A 19,214-nucleotide genomic window follows, 5' to 3' on the forward strand; every position below is an offset into this window, starting at 1 on the left:
GGAAAAGGAGAGAGGAAGAGACACAGAAAGAGAGAGAGAGGGGGGGGAGAGAGAGGGGACAGAGGAGAGAAAGAGGAAAGGAGAGAGGAAGAGACACAGAAAGAGAGAGAGAAAGAGAGAGAAAGAGAGAGAACAGAGGAGAGAGTGAGAGGAAAGGAGAGAGAGAGAGAGGGGACAGAGGAGAGAGAGGAAAGGAGAGAGCAAGAGACACAGAAAGAGAGAGAGGGGGGGGGAGAGAGAGAGAGAGAGGGGGGGAAGAGAGAGAGAGAAAGAAAAGGAGAGAGAAAGAAACAGAGAGAAAGAGAGAACAGAGGAGAGAGCGAGGAAAGGAGAGAGAGAGAACAGAGGAGAGAGAGGAAAGGAGAGAGGAAGAGACACAGAAAGAGAGAGAGGGGGGGGGAGAGAGAGAGAGGGGGGGAAGAGAGAGAGAGGGGGGGAAGAGAGAGAGAGAAAGAAAAGGAGAGAGAAAGAAACAGAGAGAAAGAGAGAACAGAGGAGAGAGCGAGGAAAGGAGAGAGAGAGAGAACAGAGGAGAGAGAGGAAAGGAGAGAGGAAGAGACACAAAGAGAGAGGAGAGTGAGAACAGAGGAGAGAGAGCAGAAAGGAGAGAGGAAGGACAGATGAGAGAAGAGAGAGAGGATAGAGGTTAGAGAGCGAGAGAGAAGAAAGGAGAGAAAGACGGGAGAGAAGAGGGAGAAGACAGTAGAGAGAGGACAGAGGAGAGAGAGGGGAGAGTGGAGAGAGCAAGAGAAAGAAGAGAGAGAGGAGAGAGGGCAAAACGGAGAGAAAAGGGAGAAGGTTGAGGATGGGGGAACATAAGAAGGAAGGAACGTGATGAAAAAATGAGGGGACAGAGAGAAGCTGAGAGGCCGGGAGGAGAGATGAGACTCCATGACAGATACGGGGGATAAATGGGGAGGAGGGGGGATTCCTTTGTGTCCGTCGATTATGACTCAAGAGCTCGGCCGTCATCCCAACAATGAATGAAGGAGATCACCTGCCATGTTCTATGAGTCATTCTTCACCTCTTCTCCCTGTAACCTTATCATCCTGTCTCCACCAATCTGCTGTTTCCTTCACCTGTCATAAACCCTCACACTCCTGTGCTGCACTGTACATCTCCTCTCCTCCTCACACTCCTGTGCTGCACTGTACATCTCTTTTCTCCTCCTCACACTCCTGTGCTGCACTGTACATCTCTTCTCTCCTCCTCACACTCCTGTCCTGCACTGTACATCTCTTCTCTCCTGTCCTCACACTTCTGTGCTGCACTGTACATCTCTTCTCTCCTGTCCTCACACTTCTGTGCTGCACTGTACATCTCTTCTCTCCTGTCCTCACACTTCTGTGCTGCACTGTACATCTCTTCTCTCCTCCTCACACTCCTGTGCTGCACTGTACATCTCTTCTCTCCTGTCCTCACACTCCTGTGCTGCACTGTACATCTCCTCTCCTCCTCACACTCCTGTGCTGCACTGTACATCTCCTCTCCTCCTCACACTCCTGTGCTGCACTGTACATCTCTTCTCTCCTGTCCTCACACTCCTGTGCTGCACTGTACATCTCTTCTCTCCTGTCCTCACACTCCTGTGCTGCACTGTACATCTCTTCGCTCCTGTCCTCACACTTCTGTGCTGCACTGTACATCTCTTCTCTCCTCCTCACACTCCTGTCCTGCACTGTACATCTCTTCTCTCCTGTCCTCACACTCCTGTGCTGCACTGTACATCTCCTCTCCTCCTCAGACTCCTGTGCTGCACTGTACATCTCTTCTCTCCTGTCCTCACACTCCTGTGCTGCACTGTACATCTCCTCTCCTCCTCACACTCCTGTGCTGCACTGTATATCTCTTCTCTCCCGTCCTTACACTGCTGTGCTGCACTGTATATCTCTTCTCTCCCGTCCTTACACTGCTGTGCTGCACTGTACATCTCTTCTCTCCTCCTCACACTCCTGTGCTGCACTGTACATCTCTTCTCTCCTCCTCACACTCCTGTGCTGCACTGTACATCTCTTCTCTCCTCCTCACACTGCTGTGCTGCACTGTACATCTCTTCTCTCCTCCTCACACTCCTGTGCTGCACTGTACATCTCTTCTCTCCTCCTCACACTCCTGTGCTGCACTGTACATCTCTTCTCTCCTCCTCACACTGCTGTGCTTCACTGTACATCTCCTTTCTCTCCTCTTCACACTCCTGTGCTGCACTGTACATCTCTTCTCTCCTGTCCTTACACTCCTGTGCTGCACTGTACATCTCTTCTTTCCTCCTCACACTGCTGTGCTGCACTGTACATCTCTTTTCTCCTCCTCACACTGCTGTGCTGCACTGTACATCTCTTCTCTCCACCTCACACTGCTGTGCTGCACTGTACATCTCTTCTCTCCTCCTCACACTCCTGTGCTGCACTGTACATCTCCTCTCCTCCTCACACTGCTGTGCTGCACTGTACATCTCTTCTCTCCTCCTCACACTGCTGTGCTGCACTGTACATCTCTTCTCTCCTCCTCACACTCCTGTGCTGCATTGTAAATCTCTTCTCTCCTCCTCACACTGCTGTGCTGCACTGTACATCTCTTCTCTCCTCCTCACACTCCTGTGCTGCACTGTACATCTCTTCTCTCCTCCTCACACTCCTGTGCTGCACTGTACATCTCTTCTCTCCTCCTCACACTGCTGTGCTGCACTGTACATCTCTTCTCTCCTCCTCACACTGCTGTGCTGCACTGTACATCTCTTCTCTCCTCCTCACACTGCTGTGCTGCACTGTACATCTCTTCTCTCCTCCTCACACTGCTGTACTGCACTGTACATCTCAGGTCAGGGAATACAATCAGTCACATAATCTGAGAGTGGGGGGTAATGGGTGGTAGGAGGAGGGTGAGGATCAGGTGGGCAGACATGGACGGGGGGCGCCGCAGGCTGGTTCGGGGAGACTAGGGTTCATAAGGAGCGGGTCCGTGACACTTTAGGAATGTGCCACTCACCAATGGGGGACTCCTGCGTGGACTGAATGTCCAGCTGAGACCCATTTGTCTTAGTGGCGGCGGTCCTGACCCCGTGCTGCTTCTCCAGCTCCCCTGCAAAATAGAAAACATTGTGTCACCCCTAAAACTGTGAGCCAATTCGTAGGGGAGGACTGTACACACACATCGCCATATAGAGCTGACACCGCCATATACACACACCGCCATATAGAGCTGACACCTCCATATACACACACCGCCATATAGAGCTGACACCTCCATATACACACACCGCCTTATAGTGCTGACACCTCCATATACACACATCGCCATATAGAGCTGACACCTCGATATACACACACCGCCATATAGAGCTGACACCTCGATATACACACACCGCCATATAGAGCTGACACCTCCATATACACACACCGCCATATAGAGCTGACACCTCCATATACACACACCGCCTTATAGTGCTGACACCTCCATATACACACATCGCCATATAGAGCTGACACCGCCATATACACACACCGCCATATAGAGCTGACACCGCCATATACACACACCGCCATATAGCGCTGAGACCGCCATATAGACAGCGCACCATATGTATAATATACAGGGTGGGGGGGACTCACATTCTATGCGGATCTGCTCCATCTCGGTCACCTCACAGATGGATTCCTTCAGATCCTCCAGGAACTTCTGCAGCTCCTCCGCCCCAAGTGCACAAAAGTGCAGAACTAATCTCTTGTCGGAGACGGTAAGCGGGCTGACCAGCGTGATCCCGTGCGGGTAATCTGGGGGGCGGAGACAGGAGGGACATCATCAGGAAAACGTGTGGAAACAGCGCCACTCATATCCACAGGCTGAGGCTGGTATTGCGGCCTAGCTCCTATACAACTCACATTCATTCTCAAACAGATGGAACTGCATCCCCAGGAGCGGCACCGCCCGGCAGAACGTGTAGGTGGAGGAAGTCTTCTTTTTCGGGCAAAGCTTCAAGATCTGAGCGAGACGTCAAGGAAACAGATATTACACTTAGCGGAGTCTGTCCGCACAGCTGCAGCTTTGGATGTGACCAGAGTATAATATATCAGGTCATACATAGTGGTAAACGCTGCCACGGCTGTCCACAGGCCAAGTGTGGTATTACAGGAAGAAAGAAGCAGCGGTGGTACTCACCAGGAGGAGGTCATTGAACAGGAAGACCTCGCGCTGATGTGCCGCCTGTTTCTGCACTTTATTTACGTCGGTCACTTCAAAGAGACGACTGCAGCAAACCAGACGCCTGTGCGGGACCGAGAGCACCTGCCGCAGAGGAGATCACATGATACCTGCACATACTCCGCCTTGTCATGAAGTCTACTGTATAGCGCATACAGCTGTCTATGACTACTTCAGTACATGCCACTCTTATCAGGGGTAGCACAGTCTTTACAACACATGTGGTGATACTAAAGACTGTGTGGTTTCCTACACAATGACCTGATGCTTACTGAGCATAAAGAACCAAAACAAGTCTGTGCAGCATGTTGAGGCGATCTACTGTATAGTATATAGACCTCTCTATGACTACTTCAGTACATGCCACTCTTATCAGGAGTAGCACAGTCTTTACAACACATGTGGTGATACTAGAGACTGTCCCTGTGTGTTTTTTTGCACCATCACCTGATGCCGAGTATGAAGAACCTAAAACAACTCTGTGCAGCATGTAGAGGTGATCTATTGTATAGTATATAGACCTCTCTATGACTACTGCAGTACATGCCACTATTAAAAGGGGTAGCATAGTCTTTACAACACATGTGGTGATACTAGAGACTGTGCGGGTTACTATACCATCACCTGATGAGTTACTGAGCATGAAGAACCAAAACAAGTCTGTGCAACATGAAGAGGAGGTCTGTTGTATACTACATATCACTTTCCATGACTACTTTAGTACATGCTGCTCTTGGGGTACCACAGTCTTTACAACACATGTGATGATACTAGAGACTGTTCCTGTGCCATCGCCTGATGCGGAGTATGAAGTAACCTAAAACAAGTCTGTGCAGCATGTAGAGGCAATCTATTGTATAGTATATAGACCTTTCTATGACTATTTCAGTACATGCTGCTCTTGGGGGTAGCACAGTCTTTACAACACATGTGATGATACTAGAGACTGTTTTATGTGGTTTATTTTACTATCACCTGCTGCTTACTGAGTATAAAGAACCTAAAACAGGTCTGTAGAGGAGGTCTATTGTATAGTATATCCTGCTTTCTATGACTCCTTTACTAAAAGCCACTTCTACTAAAAGAGGTCACAGATCTGATGGTGGTAACGGGGCGGGAAACTAAGCGAGCACAGACGAGAACCAGTTCTGTAAACTTACGCTCTTCATGCCCACAATAGATTTTTCTACTTTGGTTACGTAGGTGACATGATCCTCATTGGACTTTAGTTCCTTCTGTTGGATCCGTTCATAGATGCCGACCACCATTTCCCGGGGGATGTCCGCTCCGTCATCCACCCCTGAGGAAGAAGCAAAATCACAAGTGTTATCTGAGAAACTCATGGGAGAAGATGCCCCGGAGATGGTCCAATGTATCCTGTACTCTATGAGTGTGAGTGGGGGGATCTCGTTGAGTGTTTCCTATGGGTCATGGAGGAATCATGATAAGAGTTTCCCATGGGTCATGCAGAGATCTTGATGAGTGCTTCCCATGGGTCAAGGAGGGATGTTGATAAGTGTCTATCAGTCATGGAGGGATCTCGTTGAGTGTTTCCTATAGGTCATGGAGAGATCTCAATGAGTGTTTCCCATGGGTCATGGAGGGATCTTGATGATTATTTCCTATGGATCATGGAGCGATCTCGATAAGTGTTTTCTATGGGTCAAGAAGGGATCTCGATTAGTGTTTTCTAGGGGTCATGGGGGAATCTTGATGAGTGTTTCCTATAGGTTATGGGTGGATCTCGATGAGTGTTTCCTATAGGTCATGGAGGGATCTCAATGAGTGTTTCCTATGGGTCATGGAGGGATCTCAATGAGCATTCCCTATGGCTCATGGAGGGATCTCGATGAGTGTTTCCTATGGGTCAGGGAGGGATCTCAATGAGTGTTTTCTATAAGTCATGGATGGATCTCCATGAATGTTTCCTATGGGTCATGGGGGGATCTCAATGAGTGTTTTTTGGATCTCAATGAGCATTTCCTATGGGTTATAGAGGGATCTCGATTGCTGTTTCCTATTGGTCATGGGGGGGATCTCGATGAGTGTTTCCTATGGGTCATGGAGGGATCATGATAAGGTTTCTCATGGGTCACGGAGGGATCTCAATGAGCATTTCCCATGGGTCATGGAGGGATCTTGATGAGGGTCTCCCATGGGTAAAGGAGGGATCTCGATAAGTGTTTTCTATCAGTCATGGAGGGATCTCAATGAGTGTTTCCCATTGGTCATGGAGGGATCTCAATGAGTGCTTCCGATGGGTCATAGAGGGATCATGATAAGTGTTTTCTATGGGTCATGCAGGGATCTTCTTGAATGTTTTCTATGGGTCATAGAGGGATCTCAATGAGAGTTTCCCATGGGTCACGGAGTGATCTAGATGAGTGTTTCCCATGTGTCAAGGAGGGATCTCGATAAGTGTTTTCTATGGCTCAAGGAGGGATCTCTATAAGTGTTTTCTATGGCTCAAGGAGGGATCTCTATAAGTGTTTTCTATTGGTCATGGAGGAATCTCAATTAGTGTTTCCCATGGGTCAAGGAGGGATCTCTATAAGTGTTTTCTATTGGTCATGGAGGAATCTCAATTAGTGTTTCCCATGGGTCATGGAGGGATCTCGATAAGTGTTTTCTATGGGTCATGGAGGGATCTCGATGAGTGTTATCCATGGGTCATGACTGTCTATATCCCCATGCTACCTCTCACCTCGGAGGTTGCGGATGAAGTCTTCCAGCATCATCTTGCGGTCGGGTTTGATGCTGGGGCTGTACATGTCTGTGTTGAGGAGGATAACGGCAAACGCCAGGATGAAGATGGTGTCTGGGTTGTGGAACTGCTGTACGATGTCCGGGTTACACATACAGTACCGCTGGCTGTAGCATAAAGGAAATGATACATAGATAATGTTACATCTCCCTGACTCTTCCATCAGCCTCCTCTATCGTTGTCAGTGTCTGCAGACTCACAAGGTTGCTGTGCAGGAGGACAGGCAGCGCAGGAGGACAGGCTGTGCAAGAGGACAGGCAATGCAGGAGGACAGGCAGCGCAGGAGGACAGGCAATGCAGGAGGACAGGCAGCGCAAGAGGACAGGCAGCGCAAGAGGACAGGCAGCGCAGGAGGACAGGCAGCGCAAAAGGACAGGCAATGCAGGAGGACAGGCAGCGCAAGAGGACAGGCAGCGCAGGAGGACAGCCAGCGCAGGAGGACAGGCAGCGCAGGAGGACAGGCAGCGCAGGAGGACAGGCAGCGCAGGAGGACAGGCAGCGCAGGAGGACAGGCAGCGCAAGAGGACAGGCAGCTCAGGAGGACAGGCAGTGCAAGAGGACAGGCAGAGCAGGAGGACAGGCAGCGCAGGAGGACAGGCAGTGCAAGAGGACAGGCAGAGCAGGAGGACAGGCTGCGCAGGAGGACAGGCAGCGCAAGAGGACAGGCAGCGCAAGAGGACAGGCAGAGCAGGAGGACAGGCAGTGCAGGAGGACAGGCAGCGCAAGAGGACAGGCAGTGCAGGAGGACAGGCAGCGCAAGAGGACAGGCAGTGCAGGAGGACAGGCAGTGCAGGAGGACAGTGGATAGAGACTGGTGCCTCCCTGTAATAATGGAAAAGCTACTATTGCCAATAGGTAAAAAAATATTCACAATTAGTTTGTCGTCTTGTAATGAGCGGGGGTGGGGTAGAAGACAGGGGGTGCTGAGCTGTTCCCCCCCATAGGGAAGATTTTGGACCCCTGGCCTTAAAGGGAAAGTCTCAGGGACTGTGCAGCATTCAGATCAGTGTGACCATTAGGGTGGGTTCACACAGGACAGATACATTGTCGTTTTTACCTAAAGGCTTCGATCAGTCGCTCCACCTTCTGCGCCTCCCCCTGTACGCGGATGTGAGCCTGGAACTTGCGCAGAGCCTCGTCCAGCTCCATGTTGGAAAAGTCCATCTCATCCACCACACAACTACGAGGAAGCAGAGAGGTTCAAAAAGTTACGTCCTACACCCCACACCTTACTGTGTTTAGTTCTTAGTTATGGGAAAGCTGGGTGCAAGCAGGGTATCCAGACCAGTCCTTAAAGGGGCTATCACCCAGCTTTCCTAGCACTGCTATCATTAGGCAGATAGGCCTTGCAGGATTCTTGGAAAGCTGGGTGCAAGCACAGTCCTCAGAGCAGTCCTTAAAGGGACTGTTATCCAGCTTTCCTAGCACTGCTATAACTATATCTTGCAGGACTCTGGGAAAGCTGGTGGGAACTATTCACCATGGGTAGGGCCACACATATAGGATTTAGTCACTGACACGTCAGAGATGAATCAGGAAGATCAGGATGAACAGGGCTCATTATACTCTCCCTGCTTCATATAGGAGTGTCAGTAGTTACTGCAGTTGTCATTCTATTCATAATTTTGTTCTTAGATAAAGAGTAACAATCCGCCCCCCCCATCTGGCACCGTGTAACGGGGCGACGTTCCTGACCGTGAAGCATCCGCCGCCTCATGCGAGGGCTTGGAGCGTGTAATTTGTGTTGAACAGCAGAATGACCTAGTTTCATAGCTCAGGTGAGGAGCGGGGATTGTGTTGTGTAAGGTGGGGGAGGGGCGGTCGATAGAGCCGCTGTATATCCTGTGATCGATGCTCTGCTGTGATCCCGCCACCCAGCTTTCCCCGGCTCCTGGCTAGGATGAGATGTAGCACGGACTGGCGCTCTCGGCACTCACTCCAGGACGTCGCGGTTGAATTGCTTCTTGCTGTTTCCCAGGAATTCTCCGATCATCTGGCGGCTCAGGCCTTTCCTCTGCAGCAGGAAATGTGCCACCCCGATGGGGGTATCCGGGATGAACCCCCGGGAGATCAGGAACTGGGTGCCCTTATCCGGATTGCTGCAGGAAAGAGAAAAAGAAGCTGCAAGTTACTGGCAGACGTGACTTCACTTAAAGGGGCACTCCACCTTTACTACATTCATTTCAATGGTGCTAGAACACAGTGAACATCTCCAAGAACATAAACCACCGACATGACATCTCAAGGTTTCCCCTTTAATTGCCTCAATGAGTGAGGCTCTATAGACTGAGGAACATGGACGTTCGCCAATGTGACAGCTTAAGAGTCCCCGGTAATTGTCTCATTTACATAAACTTTGCATAAATTTAAAGGGGAAGGGGATTCCGCGTATCAATCAGATACTATTTGTGTGTAGGTGTCATGTCCTGTAAAGGATGAAGAATATGGAAGTTCAGTCATTTTACATCTTAGGATTTCACCCTTTAATTGTCTCATTTGCATATCATTTGCATACAATATAAAGGGGAGTTCCTTCACAGTATTGGACCCGGAGTGTTTCTAAATTATGATGGACATCTTTGAGTAATACCCTGAAAATGGCCGTTCACTGATGTTACCCGGGAAGAATTTCCCTTTAATTACCTAATTTACATACATTTTACACAATTTAAAGGGAAGTTGCACTTTGGTAAAAAAGACACTGTCTGACCTTATGAGTGTCTATCATATTCAGTAATGTCCTCTAGTGGTTGAAGAATATAGACCTTCATGTTTGTGACATCTGAAAACTACCCCTTTAATTACCTAATTTACATAAAACTTAGAGGGGAATTCCATTTTCAACAAGTCACTGTTTCATCTTTGAGCCTGAATTGCAATGGACGCCTATGTGCAAAGCCCTCTAAGAAGAACATCAAGACTAGCGTTCAGCGCACTTGAGGAACTATTCGGGTTTGGCAATGTTCTCCCGCCCTGAACGCTCGACCTTTGACTCCCTGCGGCTGGAGATGTTGGATGCTTCCTAAGGGAGTCCGTCCTGGAAAACATAGAGCCATAGGTCGTATCCACGTTTTCCTGGCAGTCTTAGTGTGGCATCCAACCTCTCCAGCCATGGGGAGTCAAATGCCGAGTGTCTGGGTTCGGAGAACGTTGCAGAACCCGAACACTTCGGCAAGTGCGCTCAACACCAATGAAGAGCCTACTGAATTAGCGCTTATTTGAACCGGTAACCCTTTGCCCCTGCTCACATGTTGAACAGGTTGAGCCCGATGCGGTAGAGTCTCTTCCTCATGGTATCAGTGGAGAGAGTTGGCGATCGGCAGCTGGCGGGGTTCTCACAATAGTACCGGGGAAGGCTGAGGATCATGGCTTGTAAGGCCTCCTTAGAAGACACCTCGGATACGGACTTAGCAGAGGTGGAGGTGCTACTGCTGCTCAGCTGCTCCGACAGGTCGGTAGGTTCAGTCTCGGCAGGAACAGGTCCAACCAACTCCTTCCCAACCCCGTCCCCATTGACCTCCGGGAAGGAGTTCTGTACAAGATGGACCTCATGGGTGGAGGTTTCTTGAGAAGGAGGCTCCAAGGTGGCTTCTCCGATGAGCCTCTCCTCCTCCGGTTTAGTGTTCTGAGTCCCGGCCAAGCAGTTGGACATGGAGAGGGAGGTGGAGGAAGAGACGGAGATGTTATTATTGTCTATCTGAACAGTGACATCACGGAAGGCCATCATTAGAGTGCTACTGCTCTTGGGTAGAGTGCCCAGCTGGCCGTCCTCGCTCTCTCCTTCTTCTAGTTTGGGCGGCTCCAGCTCGGGGTTCTGCTGCATGAAGGTCTCTCGGATCTGGTAGGAGCCCGCCTCGGGGAAGGCACACATGGTCTTCAGACTCCAGGTGCTCAGGGCGTCGTCTATAGATTTGGCAAGAGACTGGACCTGTTCGGTAAAGGAGTCCTCCAGCTCGGTTAAGGCCCCGCTAATGGTGGCCGGGAGGGAGGGTGACCTCACCAGGGGGATGCCCATCAGGTTGTAGCTTTCCAGCAGAGCCTTCTCGGCAGAAGGGAAGGCCTCCTGGTTATGGACGCGGACCTTGCGCAGGGAAATGCGTCGGGGGAGGCGACTCTGTAGCAAGGAGTCTCGGATCTTTTCAAAGTTCTTGCTGAGCTGGTACTGCCGGAACGCTGTCTGGATGGTGCAGGCCGCCCGGCGGGACACTAGGTGCCCCCCATACTTGTGCTCAAGCATCTCAATCTGGAAAAGACACAAATGTTATAACACAGGAGAAAAAAAATTATGGGATACTGAAAAGCGTCAGGCACTGTGGATGTCACTGTTATGGGGGCACTGTGGATGTCACTGTTATGGGGGCACTGTGGAGGTCACTGTTATGGGGGCACTGTGGATGTCACTGATATGGGGGCACTGTGGATGTCACTGTTATGGGGGCACAGTGGATGTCACTGTTATGGGGGGGTCTGTGGATGTCCCTGTTATGGGGGCACTGGGGATGTCACTGTTATGGGGGCACTGTGGATGTCACTGATATGGGGGCACTGTGGAGGTCACTGTTATGGGGGCACTGTGGAGGTCACTGTTATGGGGGCACTGTGGAGGTCACTGTTATGGGGGCACTGTGGAGGTCACTGTTATGGGGGCACTGTGGCTGTCACTGTTATGGGGGCTCTGTGGATGTCACTGTTATGGGGGCTCTGTGGCTGTCACTGTTATGGGGGCACTGTAGAGGTCACTGTTATGGGGGCACTGTGGAGGTCACTGTTATGGGGGCACTGTGGAGGTCACTGTTATGGGGGCACTGTGGAGGTCACTGTTATGGGGGCACTGTGGCTGTCACTGTTATGGGGGCTCTGTGGCTGTCACTGTTATGGGGGCTCTGTGGCTGTCACTGTTATGGGGGCACTGTAGAGGTCACTGTTATGGGAGATTTTTAGCTGTCACTGTTATGGGGGCACTGTAGAGGTCACTGTTATGGGAGATTTTTGGCTGTCACTGTTATGGGGGCTGTTAGAAATATGGGGTTTTTATCATGTTCCAATTACTATATGGGGGCTCTGTCCTGTTACGATTACTATATGGGGGCTCTGTCCTGTTACTATATGGGGGCTCTGTCCTGTTACTATTACTATATGGGGGCTCTGTCCTGTTCCTATTACTATATGGGGGCTCTGTCCTGTTACTATTACTATATGGGGGCTCTGTCCTGTTACTATTACTATATGGGGGCTCTGTCCTGTTACTATATGGGGGCTCTGTCATGTTCCTATTACTATATGGGGGCTCTGTCCTGTTCCTATTACTATATGGGGGCTCTGTCCTGTTACTATTACTATATGGGGGCTCTGTCCTGTTACGATTACTATATGGGGGCTCTGTCCTGTTACTATTACTATATGGGGGCTCTGTCATGTTCCTATTACTATATGGGAGCTCTGTCCTGTTACTATTACTATATGGGGGCTCTGTCCTGTTACTATATGGGGGCTCTGTCCTGTTACTATTACTATATGGGGGCTCTGTCCTGTTACTATATGGGGGCTCTGTCCTGTTACTATTACTATATGGGGGCTCTGTCCTGTTACGATTACTATATGGGGGCTCTGTCCTGTTACGATTACTATATGGGGGCTCTGTCATGTTACTATTACTATATGGGGGCTCTGTCATGTTCCTATTACTATATGGGGGCTCTGTCCTGTTCCTATTACTATATGGGGGCTCTGTCCTGTTCCTATTACTATATGGGGGCTCTGTCCTGTTACTATTACTATATGGGGGCTCTGTCATGTTCCTATTACTATATGGGGGCTCTGTCCTGTTCCTATTACTATATAGGGGCTCTGTCCTGTTACTATTACTATATGGGGGCTCTGTCATGGTCCTATTACTATATGGGGGCTCTGTCCTGTTACTATTACTATATGGGGGCTCTGTCCTGTTCCTATTACTATATGGGGGCTCTGTCCTGTTCCTATTACTATATGGGGGCTCTGTCATGTTCCTATTACTATATGGGGGCTCTGTCATGTTCCTATTACTATATGGGGGCTCTGTCCTGTTACTATTACTATATGGGGGCTCTGTCCTGTTCCTATTACTATATGGGGGCTCTGTCATGTTCCTATTACTATATGGGGGCTCTGTCATGTTCCTATTACTATATGGGGGCTCTGTCCTGTTACTATTACTATATGGGGGCTCTGTCCTGTTCCGATTACTATATGGGGGCTCTGTCACGTTACGATTACTGTATGGGGGCTCTGTCCTGTTACTATTACTATATGGGGGCTCTGTCCCGTTCCTATTACTATATAGGGGCTCTGTCCTGTTCCTATTACTATATGGGGGCTCTGTCCTGTTACTATTACTATATGGGGGCTCTGTCCTGTTACTATTACTATATGGGGGCTCTGTCCTGTTCCGATTACTATATGGGGGCTCTGTCACGTTACGATTACTGTATGGGGGCCCTGTCAGTAATATAATATGGGGGCTCAGTAGGCCAGTATTATGAGCACAGGTGTCTATGGGAGCGGGGAACTATGGATCTGCACATTCTGCTCAGTAATAAGTAAAGGGCTGGAGGTTCAGGATGAAAATAAATCTCATTACTGGGGGCAGGAACCGTAACACGGCGCGCACGGTCACACCCCCCCCCCGACGCCCGGCAGTAACACAGAGCAGTGTATGCAGCAGCCCCCAGCTCTGTGCACTTATTTATTCCAGCTGAAAAAATACCTGATACACAGACCTGACCCCAGGCTCCCATCACACTGCTGCATGTCGGGGGTCCCACCCCACTATATAGCAGTATTATAAAGGCATACTATGCACTATTATATAAGTACTCTATGTTACATGGCTGTTTATTCACCCTTCATGGCACACAACTGCTTACTATATGTTATGATTAAGTAGACACTATATGGCAGTATGACTGTGTGAGCACAATATAGCAGTATGACTATGTGAGCACTATATGGCAGTATGACTGTGTGAGCACAATATAGCAGTATGACTATGTGAGCACTATATGGCAGTATGACTATGTGAGCACTATATGGCAGTATGATTATGTAGACACTATATGGCTGTATTATTATATGAGCACTATATGGCAGTATGACTATGTGAGCACTATATGGCAGTATGATTATGCAGACACTATATGGCAGTAGGATTATGTAGACACTATATGGCTGTATTATTATATGAGCACTATATGGCAGTATGACTATGTGAGCACTATATAGCAGTATGCCTATGTCAGCACTGTATGGCAGTATTACTAGGTGAATTTAGAGACGGGCAGTATTTTTCTCTTGTAATAGACCCCCTGACCACAGTCCATAGGCAGTTCCTACCTGCTTGTTCTTGAGGTCCAGGGACAGCTCATAGTCGGAGTTATTAGTCCCGTGTGAGCAGGTGGCGGTGTTCTTCCCTCGCTGTACTCGCACCGGGGAGCCTGTATGGTGGAGGCTGGCCTTAGTCAGCGACTCCTCTTCTCCAGCCTGTTTGGAAACGTCTCCTTCTCGCAAATCCCGCACGTCCCAGGCCGTACAGAGCAGCTTGTTACCGGAGGAGTCATCGCTGTCATATGGAGATGAGAAGAGGGAACATCAACATAGCGAGGAAAACCGCCATAGCACTGTATACAGGTGACCGCCATTACACTATATATACAGGTGACCGCCATTACACTATATATACCGGTGACCGCCATTACACTATTTATACAGGTGACCGCCATTACACTATATATACCGGTGACCGCCATTACACTATATATATGTGACCGCCATTACACTATTTATACAGGTGACCGCCATTACACTATTTATACAGGTGACCGCCATTACACTATTTATACAGGTGACCGCCATTACACTATATATACCGGTGACCGCCATTACACTATTTATACAGGTGACCGCCATTACACTATATATACAGGTGACCGCCATTACACTATATATACCGGTGACCGCCATTACACTATTTATACAGGTGACCGCCATTACACTATATATATGTGACCGCCATTACACTATATATACCGGTGACCGCCATTACACTATATATACCGGTGACCGCCATTACACTATATATATGTGACCGCCATTACACTATTTATACAGGTGACCGCCATTACACTATTTATACAGGTGACCGCCATTACACTATATATATGTGACCGCCATTACACTATATATACCGGTGACCGCCATTACACTATATATACCGGTGACCGCCATTACACTATATATATGTGACCGCCATTACACTATTTATACAGGTGACCGCCATAACACTGTATACAGGTGACCGCCATTACACTATATATACAGGTGACCGCCATTACACTATATATATATATATATATATATATATATATACATACATACACACACACACATATACACACACAGGTGACCGCCATTACACTATATATATATAAAACTATATATATATACACACACACACACACAAGTGACCGCCATTACACAATATATACAGGTAACCGCCATTACACTATATATACACACAGGTGACCGCCATTACACTATATATACACAGCTGACTGCCATTGCACTATATATGTACACAGGTGACCGCCATTGCACTATATATGTACACAGGTGACCGCCATTACACTATATATATACACAGGTGACCGCCATTACACTATATATATACACAGGTGACCGCCATTGCACTATATATACACACAGGTGACCACCATTACACTATATATATATATATATATATACACAGGTGACCGCCATTACACTATATATATACACAGGTGACCGCCATTGCACTATATATATACACAGGTGACCGCCATTACACTATATATACAGGTGACCGCCATTACACTATATATACACAGGTGACCGCCATTGCACTATATATATATGCACAGGTGACTGTCATTACACTATATATACACAGGTGACCGCCATTGCACTATATATATATACACAGGTGACCGCCATTACACTATATATATATATACACAGGTGACCGCCATTACACTATATATATATATATATACACAGGTGACCGCCATTACACTATATATATATACACAGGTGACCGCCATTACACTATATACAGGTGACCGCCATTACACTATATATATATATACACAGGTGACCGCCATTACACTATATATATATATATACACAGGTGACCGCCATTACACTATATATATATACACAGGTGACCGCCATTACACTATATACAGGTGACCGCCATTACACTATATATACACAGGTGACCGCCATTACACTATATATACACAGGTGACCGCCATTACACTATATATATATGCACAGGTGACTGTCATTACCCTGCATACCGTGGTGGTAACTGGGGTGGCAGCTTGGGCGCAGGGGTCGGGCTCGGACGCCGCGGGCACCGCTCCCTCTGAACCCATTGGCCGGGGAAGTGTTAAGGTGATTGAATATTCTCGGAGTCGCCAGTGAGTTGGATAAGCTGATTAATAGGTTCCGTGCCCCGGGTGCCGGGCGCCAGCCGGAATATTTTATATCTATTAATATAAATGCCATCTGGAATCACATAATACGCGGGCGCAGGGACAATGCTGCCACCGCCACCTCATCCGGACTCGGACCATAAAGTTAATGGGCGATCTGGTAGCAGCTTGTAGCCCTCAGCCTCACATGGAGGTCAAAGGGGTCAGACGTGGATCAACCAGAACAATCATACAAGGAGACTTGGGGTGGCATGGTGCCCGGCGGAGGATGGCAATGTGTCAGCATTAATACCGCCAGCTGAGAGTATTAACCTCCTGGTCTCAACATCCATTCAGCTGAAATTACTTGCGGTATCAGTCACCACCAGAGGAGATGAGGCATGGAGGACGAAGCATATGTAGGGCAGAGCCGGGGAGAGGAGGGATAGCGGGTGTACAGAGGGCATCAATATACAGCCTGGCATCACCCTCACCACTACATCTAATACAGAGACATGGCCAAGTGCTCCTAACATACACAGGGGGCAGTATTATAGTAATATATCCCTGTATATAGGAGCAGTATTATAGTAGTTATAGCAAATGGAAAAAACAGATCCGGGCACTCACCGGCAAGGTAGGATTTCTTTATTCAGCCACTATGTTCAGCGGGGAAGGGAGGACAGGTGGAGGTGCGGGCGCCCGCACCTCCACCTGTCCTCCCTTCCCCGCTGAACATAGTGGCTGAATAAAGAAATCCTACCTTGCCGGTGAGTGCCCGGATCTGTTTTTTCCATTTGCTATTGCATTTGTCTTTTTCTATACGGAGCACCCCGGTGGATTTATTATCTCACCTCTGTCCTGACTACTGCTGTATGTTTGTGGTGCCGACTGCTATCTGCCTTTTGAGATTATAGTAGTTATATTCCTGTATATAGGAGCAGTATTATAGTAGTTATATCCCTGTATATAGGAGCAGTATTATAGTAGTTATATTCCTGTATATAGGAGCAGTATTATAGTAGTTATATCCCTGTATATAGGAGCAGTATTATAGTAGTTATATTCCTGTATATAGGAGCAGTATTATAGTAATATATCCCTGTATATAGGGGCAGTATTATAGTAATATATACCTGTATATAGGAGCAGTATTATAGTAGTTATATTCCTGTATATAGGAGCAGTATTATAGTAGTTATATTCCTGTATATAGGAGCAGTATTATAGTAGTTATATTCCTGTATATAGGAGCAGTATTATAGTAGTATATTACTGTATATAGGGGCAGTATTATAGTAGTTATATCCCTGTATATAGGAGGCAGTATTATAGCAGTTATATTCCTGTATATAGGAGCAGTATTATAGTAGTATATTACTGTATATAGGGAGCAGTATTATAGTAGTTATATGCACAAGCCAAAAAGACAGAAATGGCTGCACATCGCACCCATGGCTGACACGAAAGCTTGTTCAGCTACATTTAAAACCAACATCAGAAGTTAGTATATAATTTGGCCAAACCATATTGCCTCATGTACCACGTGCAAGTCTTCTGATACACATGAGTCCCTAACCAAACATCATCACTGTGCCGGTCAGCGACCACAATCCCCACAAAACGTGCGCAAGCAGAGAAGAGGGGCCACGGAATGGCCCTGCAACCCCATTGTCACAGGACCAGACCCAAAAGGGCACCCCAAACCCCGCAGGCGCCACCGGCGGAAAAAGTGGACGCCAAGCAACACAAGTGTGAACAAGCTCTTACCTCTCTCCATTCCTCTGCAGGTAGAATGGGAGAATACTAGGAGATCCTCCCCCTTATGTACACAGGTGCTTCCTGCTAATTTGGATCACATGGGTCTTACAAAGCACGAATGCTAGCCACAATGAAAAAAGGGACAGAATACATAAAATATGCACAAGCCAAAAAGACAGAAATGGCTGCACATCGCACCCATGGCTGACACGAAAGCTTATTCAGCTACATTTAAAACCAACATCAGAAGTTAGTATATAATTTGGCCAAACCATATTGCCTCATGAACCACGTGCAGGTCTTCTGATACACGAGTCCCTAACCAAAAAACATCATCACTGTGCCGGTCAGCGACCACAATCCCCGGTCCTGTGACATTGGGGTTGCAGGGCCGTTCCATGGCCTCCCCTCCCTGCATGTGCACGCTTTGCGGGGTTGGCGGTCGCTGACCGACACGGTGTGGAGTTAGCGTAGGGACCCGTGTGGACCAGAGGACCTGCGCGGTGGTACACGGGGCAATATGGCTTGATCAATTCATATACACACACTCTGGTGTTGATTTTTAATATAGGCCTGGCGGCATTAGTATCAGCCATAGATGGGATGTGCAGCCGTTCCACTCTCTCCAGTTCGTGTTTATAGTAGTTATATTCCTGTATATAGGAGCAGTATTATAGTAGTATATTACTGTATATAGGGAGCAGTATTATAGTAGTTATATCCCTGTATATAGGAGCAGTATTATAGTAGTTATATTCCTGTATATAGGGGACAGTATTATAGTAGTTATATTCCTGTATATAGGAGCAGTATTATAGTAGTTATATTCCTGTACATAGAAGTAGTATTATAGTAGTTATATTCCTGTATATAGGGAGCAGTATTATAGTAGTTATATTCCTGTATATAGGAGGCAATTTTTATTGGTATAAAACAAACATAAATACAGAACTACTTTTCCATCAGAATAAATAAATAAAAAATAATCATACAGTATAACTTA

The 19,214-nt window shown here is 47.8% G+C and overlaps 1 protein-coding gene across 9 annotated transcripts in view; it reads right to left on the reverse strand.

The window, feature by feature from the left end:
* Positions 1 to 19,214, reverse strand: part of IQSEC3 (IQ motif and Sec7 domain ArfGEF 3) — a 62,336-nt gene that overhangs the window by 4,732 nt on the left and 38,390 nt on the right. For all 9 annotated transcript variants that reach the window (XR_011362535.1, XM_069965270.1, XM_069965264.1 and 6 more), the window contains exons 3-12: positions 14,334 to 14,559; positions 10,211 to 11,205; positions 8,900 to 9,061; positions 8,020 to 8,142; positions 6,903 to 7,069; positions 5,359 to 5,498; positions 4,157 to 4,282; positions 3,880 to 3,979; positions 3,610 to 3,771; positions 2,987 to 3,079 (exon numbers count right to left, since the gene is read on the reverse strand). Coding sequence is in view for 8 of the 9 variants with exons in the window: in XM_069965270.1 (XP_069821371.1) it covers positions 2,987 to 3,079; positions 3,610 to 3,771; positions 3,880 to 3,979; positions 4,157 to 4,282; positions 5,359 to 5,498; positions 6,903 to 7,069; positions 8,020 to 8,142; positions 8,900 to 9,061; positions 10,211 to 11,205; positions 14,334 to 14,559 (2,294 nt within the window). In the remaining variant the exon portion in view is untranslated. The remainder of the gene's footprint in view (positions 1 to 2,986; positions 3,080 to 3,609; positions 3,772 to 3,879; positions 3,980 to 4,156; positions 4,283 to 5,358; positions 5,499 to 6,902; positions 7,070 to 8,019; positions 8,143 to 8,899; positions 9,062 to 10,210; positions 11,206 to 14,333; positions 14,560 to 19,214) is intronic.

This window comes from Dendropsophus ebraccatus, chromosome 1, assembly GCF_027789765.1.
Source record: "Dendropsophus ebraccatus isolate aDenEbr1 chromosome 1, aDenEbr1.pat, whole genome shotgun sequence".
Taxonomy (NCBI): Eukaryota; Metazoa; Chordata; class Amphibia; order Anura; family Hylidae; genus Dendropsophus; species Dendropsophus ebraccatus.